Source organism: Perognathus longimembris, chromosome 10 (genome assembly GCF_023159225.1).
Source record: "Perognathus longimembris pacificus isolate PPM17 chromosome 10, ASM2315922v1, whole genome shotgun sequence".
NCBI lineage: Eukaryota > Metazoa > Chordata > Mammalia > Rodentia > Heteromyidae > Perognathus > Perognathus longimembris.
The window spans coordinates 5,348,401-5,373,220 of NC_063170.1; the positions used below are offsets into that span (position 1 = coordinate 5,348,401).

The 24,820-nt window shown below is 48.5% G+C and overlaps 1 protein-coding gene and 1 long non-coding RNA gene across 2 annotated transcripts; one reads left to right on the forward strand and one right to left on the reverse strand.

Moving 5' to 3' along the window:
* Window positions 1–10,755: 10,755 nt before the first annotated feature.
* LOC125358160 lies at window positions 10,756–16,348 on the reverse strand. Its single transcript, XR_007212274.1, has 2 exons — window positions 15,022–16,348; window positions 10,756–10,911 (listed from the first exon to the last, which is right to left on the reverse strand). It is a non-coding gene; the product is annotated as an uncharacterized LOC125358160 (long non-coding RNA).
* A 1,143-nt stretch (window positions 16,349–17,491) lies between these two features.
* Window positions 17,492–23,803, forward strand: Maf (MAF bZIP transcription factor). The gene is made up of 3 exons (XM_048355068.1): window positions 17,492–17,717; window positions 17,751–18,969; window positions 23,662–23,803. The coding sequence occupies exons 2-3, from the start codon at window positions 17,789–17,791 to the stop codon at window positions 23,777–23,779; spliced, it is 1,299 nt and encodes a 432-aa protein (XP_048211025.1). The 5' UTR covers window positions 17,492–17,717; window positions 17,751–17,788; the 3' UTR covers window positions 23,780–23,803.
* The last annotated feature ends 1,017 nt before the right edge of the window (window positions 23,804–24,820 follow it).

Sequence of the window (24,820 nt, forward strand, 5' to 3'; positions counted from 1 at the left end):
TGTTGGGGACGAGCTGACCCAGCCGTGAGGCCCTGTCTGGGCACCATCCACCAGGACCCATCGTTTCCTTTGGTCTGCCTTCCATCACCCTTCTACATCTTTTCTTCCTTAGCTTTACGCAGAATGGTCGCGGAGGCGGTTGCCTGACAATAAGTACTAGCTGTGTTTATGAAGATGCGAGTACCTTCTATCCATGTACCTTATCCCCCACGTGGGGGAAGGCTACTGGAAAGCCAAAGACGTGACCACCATTTCTTTATCATAGCTTCCATCACCATTACCAGTCTGCAAGGCCCCCGGGGTTCGTCTTGTGGGATTTCTCAGAGCTTAGCTTAAACCTCCAGGCCCATCGTTTAAAAGCCAAGTGGTTTTGGTGTCTCTGGGCTTGAACCAGACCCTTCCACGAGTCCTGGCTTCCCAGCAGCGAGTGGACGAGGAGGCAGGTTTTGTTTTCCAAGCCTGCACCACCGCCGCCTGCGCGCTGCACAGTCATCTCGGCTCCCGGCTGTGGGTGGATGTTCACCACATGCTGGTCTGAGCGCAGCCCTCCCCACAGCCCTCGGAAAGGCAGCACCCAGGGAGGGAGGCAAGCGCTCCGTCCCCAGGCCCTGTTGCACCCACCACCTTGGCAGGTAGCCCGACACGATTGCCCAACAGCGGCTCTGTGATTTTTTTTTTTCTTCCTGTTCAAGTAAACCCACAGTGGGTTCATGAAGATGATGAACTCACAGCCTGGGCCCCACCCCCCACCCCCAGCCTCCTGGTTGCTAGCTGGAGACCACAGCTGGATTTCGAGGCTCAGGAGGAGCTGGCTGTCAAGCCATCCCATCTGAAAACCCAGCTTGTGACCGGTAAACCGAACAAATTGAATACAGAACTCGCCCAGAGAGAATAACCAGGGAGCCCTGCTGACAGTGACATCTTTGCAGAGCAACTTTTCTCATTATGCTCAGATTTCAACCCAATTAGAACCTGGCTAATTAGATTTGTGTGGTGCAGAACAGTTGGGGGAAAAGGTCACTGTAGTATATGATTTTTTCTCTCTGTGTCTTTCTTCCAAGGAATGAACTTCTACCTCTGGGTCTTAGAAGCAAAATGAGCCAAGCTGCACATTTCTACGCAGTCTCTCAGTCATAATAAGGGCAGTAGCTTCACGTGCTTGTCGAGGAAAGATCTAAACTCTGCGCTGATCTCTCCTATAATGGAATCTCCCACAGAGGTGGGCCACACATTTCACACATGACTATGAAAAGGTCTCACAGATCTTGAATAGAATATGGTACCCATCTCAGGAGATCTGGAATCTGGTCTTAGTCCTTTCAATTCCACTAGGGCCTAGGCAAAACGTTTGCTTTCCCAATGGAAATTCCAGAGCATGATACAAAATCCATTCTCATCAACGATCACAAAATATGTGCCGGTAGATGATCCCATTGAAATGACTTGTTTATACTACAGAAATGATCACCCTGGGGCTCTCAAGGTGGAAATGAAAAAAAAAAATCGAAGTAAACATCACTGGTTGTGGTGGCTAGGTGAGGTACCCCCAAGTTTTGCCATCAAAATAACTGAAAACTGTGGATGCATATACGGAGTGGTAGGTCCCTGGAATGGATGTTTAGTGATCCTTTAACATAGCTGTGACATCTTACAGATGAGAACTCGAGAACCTTAGAGAACACTCTCAAACTCCCCTGACCAGTCCAACCATTACTGGGCTACAGGGAGACTCAGAGCAGAGAAGGGAGAAGTTCTAACTCTCTTGGAACAGAGCGAAGCTGAATCCCTGAGTATGTCATGAGGAGTTGCTCTTTGACTCTATATCTCAGGATACATACCCTGAGCCCCAGGTCTAACTTCTTCATCTCAGTAAACTTTGAAGCAACGGGGCACCCTGACCCTACTGTTGCTGTAGTTCGTACCCATCCTCCATCTCCATTCTATTCTTAAAAGATATCAGTATATGCCCAGTGGTGAACCCTGTCTCTTTTTGTACCTGTCTCTTTATCCTTGTCTTTGGTTTAGAGTACCTCTCACTTCCTAACTTTTGGTTGCATAACATGAGAATTTTGTGGAAAATCTGTGTAGATAGAAATTTGACAATCAGAGCACTAGCAGAAGGTGACTAAGCAGTGAAATTTATATCTGTCTATCATCTACCATCTATCTATTTATCTATCGATTATCTGTCTATCTATCTATCTATCTATCTATCTATCTATCTATCTATCTGTAGCTGGGTTTGGACTCAGGACCTCACAGTTCCTCAGCTTTCTTGTTCACTCAACTAGCACTATACTACTCGAGCCATATCATTAGCCTGATTTTTCTGCCCAGCTTTACTTCCCACTGTGATCCTCTGGATCTGTTTCTGAGTAGCTAGGATTACAGGTTGAGTCGCCAGCACTCAGCACTGAACACTTTATTTCTAGTAGCTGGAGGAACCCAGCACCATAAGGAACAACAAAGATGCTCACCAAAGGCTCGTATGGCAATCCTGGCTTTCTTTTCTTTTAGTGAGTTTCAAATACACCTGTATCTCTAAGAGAATGGCTAATTCCATGAAAATAAGTCCGTTTCCATGAAACTATGGCAAGACTAGAGAGAATGAGGCCATCGACTTAGACTCTGACTATGAGATACGTTCTATTACCATGGAGCCATGTGAAATCTCAGAAATTATTAGGAGAATCTACATTTTTCCATACATGAGATCGAGAGATCACAGTGCATTTCATGTGTGGTGGTGGCTATCCTTCTATATCAGGATAGAGTGTGTGTATATGTATGTGTGTGTGTGAATGTGTCTATGTGTGTGCGTTACTTCTGGGAAGGAACACCATAAAACAAATTAAGCGCTTACTGAGGATCACAACAGCTTAACTTTCCACTCAGATCTTCAACTTTATTTCCTATTTAAAATAGGTAGAAAATAACATTCATTCTTCTTGCATGAAGAAATATACATTCTGGGGGGGGGGGGTTGTTGATGCTCTAGTTGTTTCTAAGAGGCAAAAATATGTTAATTCCTGGAAGATACTGAAGTCTGTAAAGCTATTCTTGCGTTAGCATCCTACCATGTGTTCCCCAAAGTTCTAAAAGGTGTTGTTCGATTCAGTTCATGATAGTGGTTGAACACTATGAACAGATGAAGATAGTGGATGGACAAGAAGGATAGATAGATGAATGAATGAACAAACAAGAAAATGGGTGGATACATGGATGGATGATGGATGGATGCATGCATGCATGCTTGCATAGATGGATGCATGAATGGATGGTGACATAGGAATGAGGGGCAGGTTGTTTCCTATCCTTTCATACCCCAGACTATCACAATGCCTGATACACAACATGCTTTCAATAAGTGAAGATCTGCCATTTATGGCCCCAATAACAGAACAGGTCAGCTGGTTACTGCCCTTTCAATGCTTGAGAAAAGAGGGTATCATCTGATGGATTTTGCTTCTTGTTTATTCTTCAGAACCTAAAGATTCCTAAGGATTCCCATGTGTGGTTCCATGGAACTTGGGACTTTCGTATACCTGAAGAGCATTTGCTCCTCCCTCCTTCCACGACCTCACCTCCCATTCTCCCTCTCCTTTCAGTAATGGGGATTAAACTCGGGAACTCATGCTTACTAGGAAGGCACCCTTAAGCTATACAGCCTGTCCTGTTTGTTTGTTTGTTTGTTTGGGTTATTTATGAGAAGAGGTTTCACTTTTATGCCCAGCTGGCCTGGAACATGATCTTCTTTTGTGTGCTTCCCACCACAGTTGGGTGACAGCTGTATGCCATCACGCATAATTACTAGTTGAGATAGTATTGAGCCCTATATACAAGTACTCTATGCCTACGATAGTTGGCCTGATGGGCAAGGTTGCCTGTGAGTTCCATGTACAATGTGTATGCCCTGGACAAAGGAAAGGGTCAGTTTTTGGTGGGATGAAATGAGATGGCTCAAGATTTCATCGTGCTGCTTGAAATGGTCCCTAGAATTGAAAACGTACAGATTTTTGTTCCTGGAATGGTCCATTTAATATTTGTGGACCTCAGTTGATGGCAAGTAGCTGAAACTTTGGAAAGGAAAATCAAGGATACAGAAGGATCAGTATACTCCCTACACCTCTGCCGTGAGCTAGCCTTTGAAGTATTGCCACAACCTCCTTAATCCTCTTATTTTAGACCTAAAAGAAGATCTGGTTAATTGGAATGAACCTCCACAAAAGTTACTTGTCTGTTGAAGAAACTAGAGTCCTGACTGCTTGGGTAGTGTCTATATAATTTCTCTATCTCCTGAATTCCCTGTAAGGTAGTATTTTTATTATGATATTTACCATCTTCATTGTCATCACTAAATCTCTTAATACTAGTAGAAAGGTAAGGTGGCATGATAATTTCTAAAAGTTTAATCGCACTCAAAGAACTTTATACCAAATGCTTCTTCCTTAAGATATAGAAAACAGATAACAAGGATGTGATGTGCACAGGTTTGGGAAACAATTTCAATGCCACGAAAATGTACAGACTTGTGCAATAGCCAAGTCTGCATTTTAGTCGCATTCGGCTTCTAGATCTTTCTGATGATAAACGCCGGTGAAGTTGGTGAGTGTTGTGTTAGTGACTAGACTCTTAATCACCTACAGGGAACTGGAATCACACCAGCATTACACCAAGAGGGTGGAGGGAGGGAGATGATAGCAATTCTGATTACAGATGTGAACATAATTTCAGGAGGCATCTTTATAATTGCTTTTATGCTTTGATTAAATGTCTCACAATAACGCTGAGCTGCAGGCTGGAGGGAAGTGTGAGTACCCAAGGTAATTTCTACCCCCAGAAGGCAGAAGAGAGCTTAGGCTAAGTTTAACATATCTAATCCCAGTTTGTGCTATAGCTATAGCTTTGCTACTCACCTCCCCTTGTCCACTTTAACGCAGCCCTGCAGGCTGACCAAGGCATGTTCATGTGGATCAAACGCCTATTTAGGGAAGGTTGTGGACATTCTCCAAAGAAGGAGAAAAACAATTCATAAAGGGAGAGGAGAATATAAATCCAAAAGCTCTACATCATTTCCTTTCCCCATTGCATCGCTTTCCCTCTGCCTATACAACAGATTTCCTCAGAAGTTTTCCACCCAGGGCATCCAAGAATATAGTGTCAGAGGCTCAAGTCATATCTGATATCTTTTAAAAGTCTGCTATCAGAAAAGCTAGAGGTCTAGATGTTCCATCTCACCTGCTTTCTCCTCAAACTTCTTTCGAATTGTTTGCTCTACTTGTAAGACTGAAACAAACGTAAGGATGTAACAGTAATGCTGCTGGTACAAAGAACTCACACAGTGCACATTAAACAAGGCATCTGTTCAGCTGACCAGCTTTCAGCCAACACTCCCCTGGGCTGAACTCACAATGGGTGTTCTTAGGAGGGACACTCAAAGAGAGACTGCGTACCAATGTCTGTTCTCATATGACATGCTACTCTATCATATTATAAACCATGCTACATTCTATGATTGGACACTCTTAGGTTATGTTACATTATATCACATTGTATTGTGGGATATGAGGTGTTTGTTGGTTTTTTAAGTGCCTTCCTCTTACAATGGATAATAAAGGAAAAGGGCCACAGGTATGAACTTACAAGATTTGCCTGCAGTCATACTTTGTACCACTCACCAGCTATGTGATCTTGGAAAGACCCCTCAAGAAGGGACCCCAAGGGGTTGACCTTAGCTCCCTCATCCCCAAGGGCACGTGGACACGGCAACTGCACCAGCTTCCCATCCAATGGCTGCGACTGTCCAATGAGTTCACACGGAGGGCGAGACCCCAATCTCGGGGAGTCATGCTATAACTTGGTGGCAGCAGACTCCATAGTGTCCCTCTGGGCGACAGGTCCTCCGCCACCCTCAGGGAGCCTCAGAACCATTCCCTGGGCTCCTGCCTCCCCTCCCCCCCTTCTGAGACCAGGTCTGAGCTGACCAGATATCCTTCCTCGATTGTCACAGCCGCCGGCACAAGGCTAGACGTATAACCTGAAAAAGGATCCAGGCAGATGGAACCGGCGAGAGGCTCAGACGGACGCCCTGGGCCCAGTCTGGAGCACCGAGGCCGGGAGCTGCTCTGACCTTCCTGCCCCACAGGGGCCCGCGGGGCTCACACGGGAGGAGGATGCCAGCTCCAGGGACACCGCGTGGCCTCTGCTCCCAGCCCGGCCTAACCCCAGCTCCGGCCCTGGAGTGGCTGCTCCTGTCAGCCAGCAATCCTTATGTGTTAGCCCATGTAGGTCAAAGTCTTTTCATCTGCAATGTGCAAAGGCCTGAGTGGCATTGCTTTGCACACACATATGGAGAGAGAGAGAGAGAGAGAGAGAGAGAGAGAGAGAGAGAGAGAGAGAGAGAGAGAGAGCAGCCTCATGCAAGGTCAGACAACTGAGCCCCTTGCCCTGCTGACCCCAGTGCTGGGTGCTTCCCAGAGCTGTGCCAGGGGCTCCCGGGAGAGGCTGAGCCAGCACCGTGGGGCGTCCCCCAGGGGTGAGAGGCAGGAGCGGAGAGGACTTGAGGAGCTGGTGGCAGAGCCTCAGCCTCTGACCTTTATCACATGCCTGCCAGACGCCACACACGGCTCAGCGCCCCGCCGCAGCGTTGCACCCCAGGAGCGCGCTGGATTTGAGCGAGTGGAAAGGGGGGGACGCTCTGCCTTGGGACGGGAGTGTTACAAAATAAAGTCCAGGTGCTTCGGAGCCCTGGGGACGCAGCTACGATGAAGGCCTGGGGCCGGGGCTTCTCGGCAGCACCAGGCAGCGCTGGAATCTGGACACCTTGCTGACACCCCCCCCTCCCCCCGGCACTTGATCCCCTCGCTCCCCACACCCCCAAACTCATCCCAGCAGCATTTAGAGCATCCTTCCTTGGCCCCAGGGCTGCACGTCTCCCCTGGCACACCACCCCATCCCACCTGAGGAAGATGGAGGCTACGGAAGGAACCAGATAAGCACCCTGCTCATGGAGGGCTGGGCTCATCGAATGCAAGAACTGTCATGTTGTAACTCAACCACCAGCCACCCTCCCCCTGTCTGTCAAAGCTGGGTTTTCTGGGACATTTGGCACAGAACATTCTGTGTGACTTAGAACTCCAAGAGATGAAAGATGAAGAGAAGGAAGCATGGGAGGGAGAAAGAGAGGGAAGGAGGGAGGGACAGATGGAAGGCGAGGTCTCATTGTTTTCCTTGGCCCATACAAGCTGAGCATGAGCTCCGTCACACAGTGTGGAAGGTGAAGGAGGGGAGAGGTACCACCATGAGGACACGACCGCAGTCCAGATCTCCCTGGAGCATCTGGCCTGCACTGGGAGCCGCTAGGCAGGAGGCCTTTGGTGAGCTGGGTGTGGTGGCATGTGTCTATAATCCCCGCCACTCAAAAAGGGGAGGCCAGAGGTTCTCAAGTGTGAGACCAGCCCAGACAACAACATCAGTGAGCCCTTCCTGAGAAACAGAAAACAGAACAACCAAAAAACGGGGAGGAGAGATGAGGGCGTAGCTCAGGTGATACAGCCACTGCCTGATGAGCACAAGACCGTGAGTTCAATCCCCGGTCACCCAAAATTAAACAAGAAGCGACTCAAGGGGAAAGCCAAGACTCAAGGGAGAATCCCCTCAGGCAGGAGGAGGGATGGAAAGGTAGGGAACCCATAGACTTCCCTCCCCCCACCCCGGGGTGGGGGAACAGCCCCCAAAGTCCAGGCAGATCACATGCTGAGATCGCACACCTGTGTTGGCCTGGATTCCCAAGGGAGGAACCCCTGGATACAAGAAGTACCTGCCCGGTGGCCCCAAGGTGACTGTGAGGGTTTCATTGTTGCCATCAAAGGCTCTAAAACCCCAAAGCAAAAGGGTCTTTGGCCCGGAGATGCAGGAGGGTTTGGCTCTGTCCTTCCCACCCTGCCTCACGGACTCTCTTGCTTTGACCTCAGAGAGTCCTTGACTGGGCTACCAAGGCCCACCCGGTTCCACAGTTTCCTGGCAGGCCAGGCTGCCTGGCACCGCCGTGGTCCTCTGTCCCCCCCCCACCCTAACAGTCTGCTCCTCACTAATCACCCCAGTGCTGACTGAGAGCGGCTCCTTATAACCCAGTCCATTTGCAGCTTGGAGAATGAATTGGGGGGAAGGCAGGGAAGGGCTCCGCGGAGGACACAGGATGGATAAGCAGATGTCAGCGTTGACCTCAGCAACTGTATCCCCAGAATGCATCTCACTGCTGCAGCCCCTGGGCTGTCTCTAGTCAGCAGCAATTCATGAACCATGAGTGAACAGTCCCTGGCTCTTCCCCAGCGGGTCCCCATCATGGCAGGCCTCCTGGTCCCCGAGGGGCCCTAGCTGGGTCTGCTGAATAGGCCAGGCTGGAGCCCAGCTCTCAGCAGCCGGTCATAAATAACTCACAGGGCTGTTTTCTGCTCTTGTCCCCAAGTTTCTCTGGGAGTTTTTTTTTTGTTTTTTTTTTGCAAAAGCTGCATAGTCCCTTTAAGAGAGATGGGGTGTGCGGGGGGGGGGGGGGGTGCAAGTTGCACTCAAAGTTGCCTTTGAAACTGAACTTGTCTATTCAAGAAGATGCATCTAAGTCTCCCGCTTCAAAATTGGCAAAAGGAAATGACAAGGAAGTTGGTGATCTAAACAAAAGGGGAGGGGGAATGTCCAGGGAGGAAAAGAGCTGATCTCCAATACCTTTTATACGCATGCACAGATGCACGCGCGTGTACGTGCGCGCGCGCACACACACACACACACACACACACACGGCTCTCCCGCTTAGTTTTTCCAGGTTTTTATCTATTTTTTATGAGTCTCTGAGGTCTCAACGTTGGACAATTGCTGCGTATTTTGACAGGGCAAAGGTTCACAAAGGCAAAGGCAGATGTGAAATGCAGAATGCTTCTCTAGTAATCTTTCCTCTTCGACAGGGAGCTTTACCCGCAGCACTGGAGAGAGAGAGAGAGAGAGAGAGAGAGAGAGAGAGAGAGAGAGAGAGAGTGTATGTGTGTCCAAATGGGGGAGTGCAGTTTACTAGATCAGTCATGTCGATTTTAAATGTCCATTTGGGGTCTTTTTATTTATGGTTTTTATAAAGGAAATGTACAGAGGGGTTACTGTTTCTTAAGTCAGAATAGGGGGGCTTTCTTTTTGAACAAAGTCACCCCTTCCTTAGCTTTCTCCCAGTTCTTATCTCCCCCTTTGGGGTCTTGAATGATCCCCTGGGGTCCCTTGATGTGGTTACGGGGTGTGTGGGAGGGGCTGGCTCTCCTGCGATGGCCCAGGCTTTCCTGGCCTCTGCTCAGCCACTCCAAGCGAAGCCTGATCACTTCCCACGGTTCTGTGCACCCAGTGCAAGAGCCCCTTCACAGACGCAGTCTCTCCTGGCAGCACCCCACCAGACCCCATGAGGGACCCGACTGAGGCAGGTTGGGTCATTGAAAAGAAACACACCTCGTTCACTTGCCACCGGCACCAAACTAGGAAGCAAATTACAACGAGTCAGGACTAAATGCGATAGCCAGAGAGCGTGAGACAAGCAGGGAGCGGGCTGAGTGGACTGAGACCCAGTCTGCTGGGGGAGTGCTGTGCATTTCCACGCTTGGGGTCAAAACCATAAACACACACACGTGTACAGTGGGGGAAATGTGAGAGGAAAGCTTCCCCCCCCCCCCCCCCGCAACCCACCTCCATCACACACGCGCCGTGAGTCACCGGTGTTAGGTGTCTGCTGGAGAGACGCATGAAATCACAGTCTGTGCAGAGGGCAGACGTGCTGGAGTGCAAGAAGGCAGAGCGGGGTGCCGCGCGGATTACGTGCGGGCCTCTGAGTCCTCAGACACGCACCCTCCGTGCAGCGGAGACCAGAAACCAAAGCATGTGTGCAAAGGCTAAAGACACTGGCAGTGCCTGGCAAGAGCAGCAGAAGGCAGGGGTGGGGGGTGGGGGGGGAGGCTCTGTTGTCCATGTTTGACTCCCCCAAGACCCTTCAGCTCATGAGGCCTCCAGAGTAGCCAGTTACGAGTGCGTTAAATCATCGTGCTAGCACACAAGCACGGTGAACCATCGAGAAACGTTCGTGACGACTGTGGGAAGGTGATGGACGAGGTAGAAGGTTAAAAAAATACTATAAAGCAGTGAGCCTCTGGTCACGGGGGGAGATCAAGCACATGTGTGTTGGGAGGCACACCTGAGATCTTGTGGATCCTAGGTACTATGGCTTTTGTGGACTCTTGTATTAAAAAAATACATATTTTAAATATCTTCAGGCAGCGTTGGTACGATGACACATAGAATCCATGCTACATTGCAGTCGTTTCTTTCCCTTGCTAGTCCGGGGAATCAGAATGTTTTCCCAGTCTCTCCCCTCCCACCCCTCCACCCCACCCCACACACACACCCCAAAAAGAGAATCCAGAAAATGAATTCAGCTACCAAATACAGTGGGGCTCCCCCTTTGTTTTTGAGATTGCCATGGATATGTGCTGGAGGGAAGATGCCTTAAAGAACCCTGTGCCTGGAACAGCTCCATCGGCATTGTGCATAAAGTAGACACCAAATCCGGGGCCTGTGGGGGAGACAGGGACCAGCGGGTCTTTTGTTTGAGATCCTGTTGTTTCTGTGTTGTCCAATCAGTTGATTCCAACAAAGAATAGAATAGACATCTCTGTTATAAAATGACCAAGTGAAAAAATGACCATCCGAAGGCCTTGTCAAGTTGACTTTGATTTTTATTTGGGGGGAGATGGAGGTATGAACCCAGTTTTCTATTCCTCGTGGGATCAGGGACATTCTGTGAGGATGGAAGTGATTCCGAGGGTGTTGCTGGGTATATTTGTTGTGTTTGGTGCAAGAACAACCCATGAGGGAAAAGTCCAACCACACCTACAAAGCAATGAAAATATTAAATGGCTGTCAGAGACCGATTGCTCAGGCTCCAGAGAAACAAATTCAGAAACCCAAAACCCACCAGCGTCAATATCCTTCCTCTAGTAATCACAGGCATATTGACATTTGGTCTCTATTATTTTTTGAACTGAGTTTCTTTCTCAGGTCCAAGGGCTGCTAAATGTTACATGGAACCCAGGGTACCAACTACAGCATGGTCGGGGGCAGGTGAGGGGTGTACACACAGAGATAGCGCCATCCCGGAGCTATTTCCTTGTTACTGTGGCTGAAACGCATAACCTGCAGAAAGTCTTCATGTACCAGGTTTCCTTTTCTTTTTTTTTTTTTTAATTCTAGCTTAAAAAAAAAAAAAAAAAGTTCACCACAATAAAAGTCTTTGAAGAGTTGGATGCTTTGGAGACAAATTCCCTCACCGGTAAAAGCTCTGAATAGGATCAAAAAAAGATCACAATGGGAGAACAACACATAAGCAGCCCCTAATTGAAGGAAAAGAACAATCCGAGGAGTTGGCTGTGCCCTCCAGAAAGAAAGGGCAAAAGAGAGAAAGAGAGAGACAGAGGGACGGAGGAAGAATAGAAATTAGTTGACTTGGAATAGCAAGCATAGGAAGTAGATCCCACGGTTTTCTATCTCTGCCTATTGCCTAAAACCAAATGCTCACTCCCCCCAAACTCTCCTTTGTACCAAGCCATGCCAGTGTCCTTTGCATTAAGCCAGGCCCCAGAGAATGGCTGAAATCTGGCCCACTTTCCAAATAAGCATCTCGGCTTATCACAGGTCGTGTGCAATGCAAGTATTTCATGTAAAGGTGTGTACTGTGTTCTAAGAAAACCCTGCAAAACAAGAACAAACACATAAACAAATCAGAAATGAAATAAACAACCCCCCCCCCAACCTCTCCATTCCAGGGATGGCTTCTCCATCCATGGACATAACCGTCATCCGTTATGGTTTCTTTTCTTCTTCCAGAATTCACATTTCATGTGGCAATCGTCCAATAAATAACCCAGAGCACAGCATCTTCCGCAACACTGCCCCCCATACCCCCCAACTAAATGATACCCATAGAAAGAAACCTCTAAGTCTTCTTTCACTGTAGTTTGCATCCACCCCCCCCCCACACACACACTCTTCATTCTTCCCGTCGCTTCCCTATAACCAAACGTGAGTTGTTCTCTAACTACACTGGAAAATCAGAATTTATTGTACATATGTTTGTGTCCCACTTAATAAAAAACCCTATATTTTGAGATAAACTTTGTTAGTAATTCATGAGGTAAGTGACTATTTATGCTAATCAGGCAGAAATATATTCTCAAGCATAATGCATTACATAAATTTGAATGCAAAATGTTCAATTACGAAGTAAATACAGGTAATGCAAATAATAAATTACCTCTAATAAAAATTATAAAAGATGTGTCTTCAAAGAGAGAGTGGCTTTAACTTACCACTGTGCATCACTTAAAGAGAAAAGAATTAATAAATGCTGAATTACTCTGATGATTATTTAGTACATAATTCACCTATTCATAACTACTCCTAGTAATCAAACTCTTGTCTCTCGTTCTCCAATGCAAGGCAGGTCTGTTTCCTCAGCAATTTCCCCCTTATCAGATTATCTCATCTGATTCTATTAATTTTCTTCCATGAATCTGCTAACAGTGATTTGTGATTTACTTACCCTGCTAACTGAAGACTGGTAAAAGGATTTGTCTAACACTAGACCTAAGAACAGTGATGCCTCGTCCCTGTTAGATTTCAGAGCTCTTTCTCAAATCCGTTTACTTGGCTTCATACTGAAATTTAGTGGACCACGGTTAGTTCTTTGCCATAAAATAAACTCCTATATAAACAAAGAGCTCGGACACTGCTCTTGATACATTCTGTTCTCTTCTGATTATAGATGTCTCGGTCCAACATAATATACTTGAACTGCAATAATTCTCAGTGAGGAAGAAATATATATTCTTTTTAGCTTTTCATCTTTGCAATTTGGACATGCAGGGCTTTTTGTTTTTTTACTCCCCTTTCCTTTTGTCTTTTTTGGCATGAAGTTGTTGTGTATGTACTGACACAAAACTATAATTGTGTTTTTGATGTGACTGTTTCGCAACCTCCTATGTGATTCAACCCAGCTCTCCTCCCCTTCAAAAATCTTCTATAAATACTCATTGCTTTCAGAACCTTCAATGCTACTGGTTTGAATTGGTCAATAATGACAAATGCATGGTTGCTAAATTACTGTATATTGTTCTACAGAGATTACTAGAGTATATATGGTGAAGGGATATTAAGCTGTAAGAAAACACAGCTCATATTGTATTTGGATTAGATTGGCTTGAATAGAAGTGAAACAAACAATGCAAGCAATAAAGTCTAAGGAGATGGGGCCTGCTGTAATTGTAGAAAATCAGAAACCTGAAGAGTACTAATTAAAATGAGAGAGCCCAATTGTTATCAAAGAAATGGCATTAACAGAGAACTGTAAATGTTTAGACACCCCCACAGTCACTAAATAAGAAAGTAAAAGGGACAACAATGAGAATTAAGTTGCAAGCCTGAGAACACTCGTAACTAACATACATCAAAAATAATTCCAATCCTCTCTTCTGCCCACCCCACCCCACCCCCCCAAGGGAAAAGAGGAGAGTATAAAAGACTGCAATGGGAGAAAGAAAAATACCACAGCTTGACAGCCATGAGCAAAAATAAACCATAAAAAATGTGCAGATAATAACACAGTTAGCTGCCCAAACATGGGCATTTAATTTCTAGAAATGATATATAATTGCAACAATTAGGTCCACGGCCATGAAACTACATGGCATGGTCTTCATCATTAGCAAATTTTGTTTATGAAATGTTTATTTATAAATGGAGTGGTTTGTTTCAGAATGCCTGGCCAAAAAGACTTCGTGGAGAGGGAGGGATCTGATTTGAGCTTTTGACCATCGTGTGATGCAAAAGGACTTCAAAAATTATCTTATGCAGACAAACAAAAATTAATTCTCCCTAAATACACACAAATTCATATTTTACATAAAAATATAAACTTCAGACGTTCTCCGAGAGTGATTGCTGTGGGCAGGTCTATGCCACAGAATGTTTATGTCATATGAACAGTGGGGTTTCCTCTGTACACAAAAGTATAATCCCCTTAACTTCATTACTAGGTAAAATATTGTTAAAGAGGAGGAAAGCAAGGGAAGTCTCTTAGGTTGCATAAATATTGACATTATCTTCACTTTCTTCCCCAAACTGGCACTAAACCCAGCTCATTTGAACAAAGTACTTCTATAAAACCAGAAATGCCCTTCTAAACAACTTCTCTTCAGTGCTGCAGCTGACTGTCTAGAAAATACCCACAGACCTGACCTTAGAGGATTAAAATGTCCCTACCAATCTTTTGGGGAGTCTCCCAGTGAGGGATATCTGGGTTTGCCAAACCCTTAGACTGCCAGGATCAGAGAAATGACCCTAGGTCTCCCCTAGTGTACGACATCCACCGGTGAGAGACACTATGGACTCGTTCTGAATACGGTCTCACTGGCTGAGGAGGACCAATGTTCAAGGAGCTGGCTTAATATATGACTAAGTGTCAGAAGTCAGGTTTTCAGAGAATGGCCTCTCAGATAAACAAGTTTATAGCACCGCACTTCATCTTACTGGAGGAGGCATCTCCTTTATCACTGAATTCCAAGTAACTTTAATTCCACTGATAGGCACAGGAAGCATGGTGGAAAATCCACCCTGAGGCTTTGGAGAGTTTGGTGGGGTGGAAGGGGGGTGTCCCTGTGATGTGGGGTCTGCTTGGTAGAATGGGATCTAGGCTCGGATGATCTCCCCAAAGTTTCTGCATCCCCTGGCCACGACTCTGTGGACAATTTTTTTTAAAAAGGAGGGGGGAGGCGGGAGAGCAAGCACTCCTGCATCTGCTAAGGCTCCCTCTGTCCCCTGGGCTACAAGGTCGGGTTCTCCCACTGGGGTCCAAGTGCCCAACTTTCCGCACCGCTTCGCTTCTCTCCTCCCGCTCTGAGAACCTGGGCCGCTGGGCACGGCCACCACCGATCCATTGCCACTGACCTTTGCCGAAAGGTGGCGCTGTTGAGGCAGAAACCAACTGGGTCCAACAATAGTTTGCACACTTCTCCGGTCCTTCTGCGTGCGGGAGGTTTTTATTTCTTGTTCTGGTCTGAGTGCACCTTCCTACCAAACGCCTCCCCTGCCCATGAAAGTTAAAATAAAGAAGATGCACACTAAGAAATGCCCTTCCTTAGCTGGAGGGGTCGGCGGGTCCGACTTGCTAGCAGGTGGGCTGGGTCTCGGGCGCGGCGGGGTCGACTCCCCGCAGTCTCGCTCGGCTCCCAAATCTGGGCTCCACCGCTTTCACGTCGTAGAAGAGAGCCATCGGTGTCTTCCCTTGGCTTTTCCCCTTCCCGGTCTTTCTTTTTCTTTTTTCTTTTTTCTCTTTACCCCCTCATCTATTTTATTTTATTTTATTTTTTATTTTTTGCACCGCGTTCCAAGAAGCGATTTAGAAGATTGAACTCGTTATTGGCTTTTGTAACCCAGAAGTGGGGGGGGGGGGGAAGAGCCCCACCCCAACTCTGGGTTTCCGGGCCAGGGAGAGGAGAGCAAGGCGAGGGGGGGAGGGTGGAGGGGGGGGGTGAAACGGTTTAAAATTTAACCCTTACCAGGGAGCTCCTGGGGCCTGGGGCATTGTTTTCTCTCTCCATGTTTGTTCCCCTGCGGTGGCGATCAAGTCCGAGAAATTTAAGCGAATCGTAAAAGTGCAAAGGGCGCGCGGGACCCCTGATAAACAGGGGCCTTGATTTCCCCGGGGGACGCGTGTGTGTGCGCGCGTGTGTGTGCGCGTGTGTGAGGAGGGGGGGGTGGAGCGGCGGGATTGCAAACACTGAGAGATTGCAAAGACCAAACTCCAGCCGGAGTCGGGGACCCGAGGGCGGCTGGGAGCTTCCCGGGAACGGAGCTCGCTCTCGGGCGGGCGCGCGCTGCCCGCAAAGGCACGGACGCCGCCGGGGGACAGCTCAGTCCCGGCGCCAAACGGCCTCGGACAACTTATTTCACTTCCTTTTTACAAGGGTGATAAAGTGGGCTTTCCTCCCTGCGGACTCCATTCCGCCCCGGCAGACCGGCAGCGCGGGGCTGAGACCCGCGCACCGCCCGGTCCCCGATCCCCGGTCCCCGGTCCCCGGTCCCCGCGCATCCTCCCCGCGCTCCGCATCCGGAAGAGGGACAAAGAGTTGGGCCAAGTTTGAACCGCACCAAATTCACAGAGGGGAAGAAAAAAGATCCCGGGGACGACGAGAAGGGCCAGGCTGCAAAGCGAATCCACAGTTCCCGGGTGTGTGTGTGGGGGGGGGGGGGGGAGGACACACAGGGGAGAGGAGGGGGCGGGGGTCGAGCCCGTCCCTGCAGAGCCAGTGGCCGGCGAGCTGGAAGTGGGGTGGTCCGGGGGGGCGGGCGGGGGGGGGGGGTTGCTCCGGAAGGCAGGCCTCCCTCGCGCTCCCAGGCAAAGCAAACTGTCTCCCCCGAGTCCACCCGGAGGGCAGGCAGCCCGCCGGCCCTCTGCGAAACTCCTTCTCTGGCACCAAACTTTGCGCAGGGCCTGGCTCCCTCCCGGGCGTCCGAGGAAGGGGGTGGGGGGGGTGGGGGGGAGAGAGCCGCGGCGCCCGAAGGGTTAAGCCGGCCCGTCCCAGCTGACAGTCAGCTGATTGGGCGCTGATTGACAGCTCGGAAAAGTTTCCTTGTTTCTATACTATTATGCTAATCGCGGCCGCGCTCGCCTCCTCCCATTGGCCGAGAGTGCCAGTCAATTTCCCACCGGGGCCTGACGTCACGGGCGCTATAAAACTCAGCAATTGCTTTAAACTCTTCTTGCTGGATCAGAGGCTTCAAAATCTTTTTTCATCTTGGCGCGGCCGTAGCTCCGGCTGCTCGTCGGCCGGGCCTCCCCCGTCCCCTCTCGCGCTCCAACCTCGCCTGGCCACGGGACTTTGCTATTTTGCTTTAAAACAAAAACAAAAAAAAAAAGGCAAGAAAGAACTCCAGTCCCCCCCGCCAACCCGTTCTCCAGCCGGCCTCTCTCCGTCTTGTACTTTGCACACCGAGAGAGAGAGAGAGAGAGAGAGAGAGAGCGGGGGGTGGAATTGAGCCGAAGAGGAGGCGAGCGAGCAGCATGAAGTGTTAACTCCCCGGTGCCAAGGCCCGCGCCGCCCGGACAGCCGCCCCGCCGCGCCTCCAGCCCCAAGTGGCCGCCGCGCGCGCCCCGCCTGCAGCCCGGCCGGCGAGCGGGGGACGCCGCGTTCCCGGGCCGGGCTCCTCCGGCTTCGCCGCCGCAGCCCGCCGAGGACCGCGTTCCCGAGCCTGAAGCCGCCGCCGCCGCCGCCGCCGCCGTCCCTGCCGGCACCGCCGCCGCCGCCGCCACCGCCGCCGCCGCCACCGGCTGGGCGCGCACGGAGGCCGGCGAGCGAACGAACGAACGAGCGAGCGAGCGAGCGAGCGAGCGAGCGAGCGAGGAGGGGCCGGGGCGAGCGAGCCAGCACATTGGCGTGAGCCGGGGGGAGGGAGGGCGGGCGCGGGGGGCGCGGGCAGGGCGGGGAGGGGGGGTGTGTGCGCGCGCTCCGAGGTCTCGGGCCGGCCATCGCCCGCGCGAGCTTAGAAGCGCCCCAGCCCGCCCGGCAAGCTGGCTCACCCGCTGGCCACCCAGCCCAGCCCGCTGGCCCCTCTCCTGCAGCCCATCTGGAGGAGCGGCGGCGGCGGCGGCGGCGGCGGCGGCGGGAGCGGCGGGAGCGGCGGCGGCGGCGGCGGCGGCGGCGGCGGCAGGAGAATGGCCTCGGAACTGGCGATGAGCAACTCCGACCTGCCCACCAGTCCCCTGGCCATGGAATATGTTAATGACTTCGATCTGATGAAGTTTGAAGTGAAAAAGGAGCCGGTGGAGACCGACCGCATCATCAGCCAGTGCGGCCGTCTGATCGCCGGGGGCTCGCTGTCGTCCACCCCCATGAGCACGCCCTGCAGCTCCGTGCCCCCTTCCCCCAGCTTCTCGGCGCCCAGCCCGGGCTCGGGCAGCGAGCAGAAGGCGCACCTGGAAGACTACTACTGGATGACCGGCTACCCGCAGCAGCTCAACCCCGAGGCGCTGGGCTTCAGCCCCGAGGACGCGGTCGAGGCGCTCATCAGCAACAGCCACCAGCTCCAGGGCGGCTTCGATGGCTACGCGCGCGGGGCGCAGCAGCTGGCGGCGGCGGCGGCGGCCGGAGGAGGAGCGGCGGCCGGCGCGGGCGCCGCGCTGGGCGGCGGCGGCGAGGAGATGGGCCCCGCCGCCGCCGTGGTGTCCGCCGTGATCGCCGCGGCCGCCGCGCAGAGCGGCGCGGGCCCGCACTACCACCACCACCACCACCACCCGGCCGCCCACCACCACCACCACCACCACCACCCGACGGCCGGCGCGCCGGGCGCCGCGGCGACGGGCGGCGCGTCCGCCTCCGGCGCGGGCGGCGGCGGCGGCGGGGCCCCGGGCAGCGCCGGGGGCGGCGGCGGCGGCGGCGGCGGCGGAGGAGGAGGAGGAGGCGGAGGCGGCGGCGGCGGCGGGGGCGCGGCGGGGGCGGGGGGCGCCCTGCACCCGCACCACGCCGCGGCCGGCGGCGGCCTGCACTTCGACGACCGCTTCTCCGACGAGCAGCTGGTGACCATGTCCGTGCGCGAGCTGAACCGGCAGCTGCGCGGGGTCAGCAAGGAGGAGGTGATCCGGCTCAAGCAGAAGAGGCGGACCCTGAAAAACCGCGGCTATGCCCAGTCCTGCCGCTTCAAGAGGGTGCAGCAGAGACACGTCCTGGAGTCGGAGAAGAACCAGCTGCTGCAGCAGGTCGACCACCTCAAGCAGGAGATCTCCAGGCTGGTGCGGGAGAGGGACGCGTACAAGGAGAAATACGAGAAGTTGGTGAGCAGCGGCTTCCGAGAAAACGGCTCCAGCAGCGACAACCCGTCCTCTCCCGAGTTTTTCATGTGAGTCTTGACACACGCGACCCGACCCGGCTCGCCCGCCCGCCCGCCCGCCCGCCACCGCGGGGGCCCGGCCCGGCCCGGCCCGGCCCGGCCCGCCGCGGGCTCGCCCCCCACCCCCCCTCGCCCCCCTGCTCCTCTGCCGAGATCGCCCTGCCCTCCCCCCCACCCCCACCCCCACCCCCACCCACCCCCCGGCTCCTGGACGCACGCGCGCGCGCGCGCTCACCCAGGCGCGCACACACGCGTGTGCGCACGCACACACACTCACGCGCGCACACACACACACACCCGGACCCCCCCTCCCCCCTCCCCGTCTGCGGTGGCTGGCGGTGGTGGCTGTCGGCCGGCCGGCCGGGGCTGCTGTTGGAAGGTGGGGAGGGGAGGGGGGTCTGGCTCATGGATGGCCCAGCTGAAATGACCCCCATCACTTTACTTGCTAGCTTGCTTTTTTTGGGGGGGGGGGGGTTGTTTTTGTTTTTCTTGTTTTCACACACACACACACACACACACACTCCCCACCACACCGGACTGGCAACAGTGGTCACAGATCTCAGCAGAATTCTTCATGGGGGAAACATTGCTGGCTTTTGAAAACCGGCGTTATTTGCATCCTTCCCCCCCCCCCCCTGCTTTTTCAGTTCATGAGCGGATGTCCATTATTTTTTTCTCTTTCTCTCTCTGTGTGTGTGTGTGTGTGTGTGTGTGTGTGTGTGATTCTGTTTGGATTTCCCCCCCACCACCACACCCCCCCCCTTTCATTTTACTTTTTTGGAGCTTGCTGTGTGGCCCAGCTTTTTCCACCTTCATCCTCCCACCTTCCTCCAAGATAAAAGAAAGAAAAAGCAAAGTTTGGGGTTTTGTTTTTTTTTCTTCTCTTCTTCTCCTCCTCTTCCTGAGGTCTTCATGTGAGATTGAGCTTTCAAAAGAAAAAAAAAAATGTGAAAAGTTATAGACTTGCAGCAGGCTGAGTTCCATGAGGTATTTTTTTTTTTTAACTAGCATTGTCATGCTAAAGTAGAGGGGGAAAAAAAAAACCCTTGTGAACCTGCCACAATCAAGCCTTCATCAACCTTCTGGGTGTGATTGGTGGAGTTTGGCCCTCGGAAGCCAAATCTGAGAGTTTAGTCTGCCATCAAAAACTCATTGTCATCTCACATATTATTATGCTTGCTACTTTGTCTTAGCAACAATGAACTGTAACTGTTTCAAAGACTTTATGGAAAAGAGACATTATATTAATAAAAAAAAAAAGCCTGCATGCTGGACATGTATGGTATAATTATTTTTTCCTTTTTTTTTTTCCTTTTGGCTTGGAAATGGACATTGGAAGACTTAGAGCATGGCACTCATACTTTTATTTTACTGCCTCATGACTTTTTTTGAGTTCTGAACAAAAACAAAACAAAACAACAACAACAACAAAATGCAACCCTAGAGCCTTCTTCCTATGAAAGTTTGCATCTGCTCCCAAATTGGTTTGTTACTCAAACCTTCAGCCTCCCTGGGTAAATGCACTGAAGGTATTGCTTGTCAAAGATACCAGAATGGGTTACAAATTTCACAAACTCTTAGGAATGCTTTCTTTTAATTAAGAATATATTGTCCCACTTCGGTGGGTGGGGGGGACTTAAATTGTGCTATTGCTGAAAGCAGTCTAAAATTTATTTTTTCAAGAAAGAAAAAGAGAGAAAGAAATCTGCCCCATTCTTTTTTTTTTTTGGTTTATTTTAATTATTATTATTTTTTTTTGGCTTTTGGTCATTGTCAAATGTGGAATGCTATGGGTTTCTAGTATATAATTTAATTATAGTTTTTCTAATCTGTTAGCCCAGTTAAAATGTATGCTACAGATAAAGGAATGTTATAGATACATTTGAAAGAGTTAGGTCTGTGTAGCTGTAGATTTTTTTTAAAAGATCGATGCACTAAATTGTTTACTGTTGTGATGTTAAGGGGGGGTTAGAGTTTGCAAAGGGGGACTGTTTAAAAAACTAGCTTATATAGCATGTGCTTGCAACTTTAATATAAGTTGGGTATGTGTAGTCTTTGCTATACCACTGACTGTATTGAAAACCAAAGTATTAAAAGGGGAGACACCCCTGTTTATATCTGTAGGGGTATTTTACATTCAAAAATGTATGGTTTTTTTTTTCAAAATTAAAATATTTGGGACTGAATTGCACTAAGACATAACCTGCAAGCATATAATATACAAAAAATCGCAAAACTGTTTAGAACGCTAATAAAATTTATGCAGTTATAAAAATGGCATTACTGCACAGTTTTAAGATGATGCAGATTTTTTTTACAGTTGTATTGTGGTGCAAAACTGGATTTTCTGTAACTTAAAAAAAATCCACAGTTTTAAAGGCAATAATCAGTAAATGTTATTTTCAGGGACTGACATCCTGTCTTTAAAAAAAATGAAAAGTAAATCTTACCACAATAAATATAAAAAAATCTTGTCAGTTATTTTTTCCTTTTTTTCATATTTTGCTGTGCAAAATTGTTTTCTATCTTGAGTTACTAACTAACGATGCGTGATGTTCCTATGTGCTTTTCTTTCATTTTCAATTCTGGTTATATCAAGAAAAAAAAAGAATAATCTACCATAATAAACTGCATTTTTTTTTTTGAATCCGTACTCAATTTCTTAGCGTACAGTTTAACTGGGCCCAACAACTGCATGGAATTCTCTTTTTCTCCAGAGGAATGATTAATGGAGGAGTAGGAAGGCAATAATTCAGGGTGAAATTATAGGCTGTTTTGTGCACGGAGGAGTCTGGCTCCATATTGTAATTAGTAATATTTAATAGAGATGTAAAATTATCACCTCTCAACTATTTTTTTTTCCTCCCCAAAGTTTTCCAGTTTTCAAATGAGTTGGGCTATCATTGGACTTTTGTGAAAAGTGAAAAACAAAATAAAACAAAACAAAAATAAAACAGTTGAGCTGGACTTTCTAATCATGATCCTTAAGTTCTCTGACCCACGCAGAGAAAGACTAACCCACCAATGAGACCCACCCAACATGGCTTAGGCCACACATGTACTTAATGATAAAGATAAACCATTTTTGCCTTTTGGTTATAATTGATTATTTTTCTTTCTTCCTTTACATACCATGATTTTCTTGTTAGCAAGGCCTGACAAGACTGTATATAAACACTTTGGGACAAATCAAAGTTGTTTGTTTTGTTTTGCTTTTTAATTTTTTTTTTCTTTTAACTTTGCAGGTCGTTTGTGTTTCGTAGGAAAAAGAAAAACCTGTCCTTTTTTTTCCTGCTTAATTCTTGAGTTCTCATATCTGGCCTTCACTGACTATACTCAGTGAACTCTCTCTCTCTCTCTCTCTCTCTCTCTCTCTCTCTCTCTCTCTCTCTCTCTCTCTCTCTCTCTCTCTCTCTCTCTCACTTAAGACAAGCTGGTCATGAGTGCAGGTCACACTAGTCTCCAAGATATAAACAGAAAATAATGTTTTCGGGGAATGAAGGCAGTGCTTTTTGATTTACTGGTTTGTACCCCCACATTGGCTTTGGATAGGTGCTAACTTGTAGATCTTTTTGGAAAGGTTTCAACTACCTTCACCACCACTCCTAAGCATTGACCTACTTGAAATGGACACAAATTCATAGCAACTAATGTTACAAATGCATGTCTAAGCACTTCATCTGCTTCTCCTAGAGGCTAATAGAATTTTAGACAAAGCCAGCACTGTTTTGAAAATATAGCCAAACATGATGACTTTTTGTTTTATTTTCTTTTCGATTCTTGAGGGGGAAAAAAAAAGATAATATTGTAACTAAACGAAGGAAGGCCTTATTTTGAAGAAAACAGGTTGTGCTTGGCACTGGTGAGCTCTGGACAGTTTATCGCTGGCCTTCCTGTCCCCTTTCACGGAGCATGAAGACACAACACTTAACCTTTACATTTTCACCTTCCTTTATGTGCCAGACTAGATGGGGTTCGGGATCCACACTTAGTTCCACTTTACCAAGAAAAAAAAAAAATCTTACTAGCAAACCTACTCTTCTTTGCTGGAGTTAGCTATCCCAGGCTTCAGAGATTTGGTTTGTTTTTATTTTATTCTCTGATCACAGCTGAGAGAGAGATAAGAGACATACCTGCCTTCTGAAGCCATAGAAATAGGACCACCACTTTTACAGGAAGCTCAGCCTCCCACAATGATTTTAGGCAAGCATCTCAAAGCCCAAACCCGAGTGACATTGAAGATACCGTTATTGCAAAAACTTGAATTGGAGGAAAAATACAGTGACACAGTAATTAAACAGCCCGTGAATAATAAATCCACAAGATTAGAATATGCCAGTTTGGACCCCCAGATATTACGAAATAAAGCAGAGTAGCCTGATTTTTTGTGAGGTTTTTTGTTGTTTTTAAATATAGCCTGGGTTATAGTGGCTTTAAGAAAAAGGTAACTTCTAGCAAAATGATTTTTTCGGGAATAATTACTAAAAACTTGGGAAGATTGTGGCAGGCACACTTTTTTTATTGTACATTTGTTTTTGCAAAGAATTGCATGCAGTGCAGGCACCCATCCTTCCAAATATGTTTCTAAAATTCAAGAAAAAATCGTATAAGGAACTCTAACCCCTGCACCCCTGCCCCTGAGTTCGGCTGCTTTGAGTCTTTGTGGAAGTAGTGTTAAAATTCCTTTCATTCCAATTACAGAACTGAGCCCACTCGCAAGCTGGAACCACCCCTGGAAACAGCACATTTTCGAAGTCCCGGACATTTCTACTTACAAATGTGTCCCCCAAATGAAATTTATGTGACAGCCACACATTAAAAATAGTATGAATTATTATTATTATCTCATCATTATTATTTGTAGTCTGAGAGACCAACTTGATTTCCATTGAGTCTTGATTTTTTTACAGAAAGAAATTATGGTGTCAGAGGGGGATATTAAATGTCTAACCTCCTACTAATTAGTAGACTCTTTCCATATGGATCCATAAAAAAGTATGTACATGCTTTTGAATGTACGATGCACATAAGCAAACAGGTGTTAGTTTTCAGTCTAGAATACTGCTTTTAAAAATCACTGAAATTACAAATTAGATATGTATATATTATTTTATATGTACATATTAAAGAAATCAAAGTTCCCTAAAGGTAAGAGCTAGCACTTTGAAAGCATGTATGTATAGACCTGAACATTCTAAACAGTACATTTTCATGCTCTATTGTTTCTTTTTGGCTGAGAACTTTATGAACAACAAGAACAAGTCAAGTCCTTTCCCGAGACAGATGCCACCAGCAGTGTGAGCTTTCACAGGGCGGGACACTCCAGTTTTTTAGATGGTGCTATTTCTGTGAGGTCAAACATGTCACTTATCAGATAAAATTGTAAATGAAAACAATATATGCCACAAAACACAAAGTTACCTAACCCGCCCCCCCCCTCCTTTTCTCTCTAGTCACTGAGGCTCCAAAAAAAATGGCCTCCTTTTAATTTTTTGGGTTTTTCCCATGCTTTGTTTTCCCAAAACAATGTGAGATTTATTATTATTATTATTTTACTTATTGCCAGTGCTGGGGCTTGAACTCAGGGCCTGGGCATTGGCCCTGAGCTTCTTTTTGGTCAAGGCTAACGCTCTACAACTTGAGCCACAGCTCGGCTTCTGGCTTTTTCTGCTTATGTGGTGCTGAGGAATGGAAGCCAGGGCTTCATGCATGCTAGGCAAGCACTCTACCACCAAGCCACGTTCCCAGCCGTGGTATGTATTTATAATACAATATATATGACACATTAATACATTGACATCACATAGGCAGAGAAGTCTTAACTCAGCCCAGAAGATAACTCCTCTCCTTAGATGTCACT

Excerpts from the sequence above, each read along its gene's own strand:
- Maf (XM_048355068.1), top strand. The coding sequence starts at position 17,789 with ATGGCCTCGGAACTGGCGATGAGCAACTCCGACCTGCCCACCAGTCCC. Across the intron at positions 18,970-23,661 it reads TCCTCTCCCGAGTTTTTCAT|AACTGAGCCCACTCGCAAGC; the intron begins GTGAGTCTTGAC and ends TTCCAATTACAG.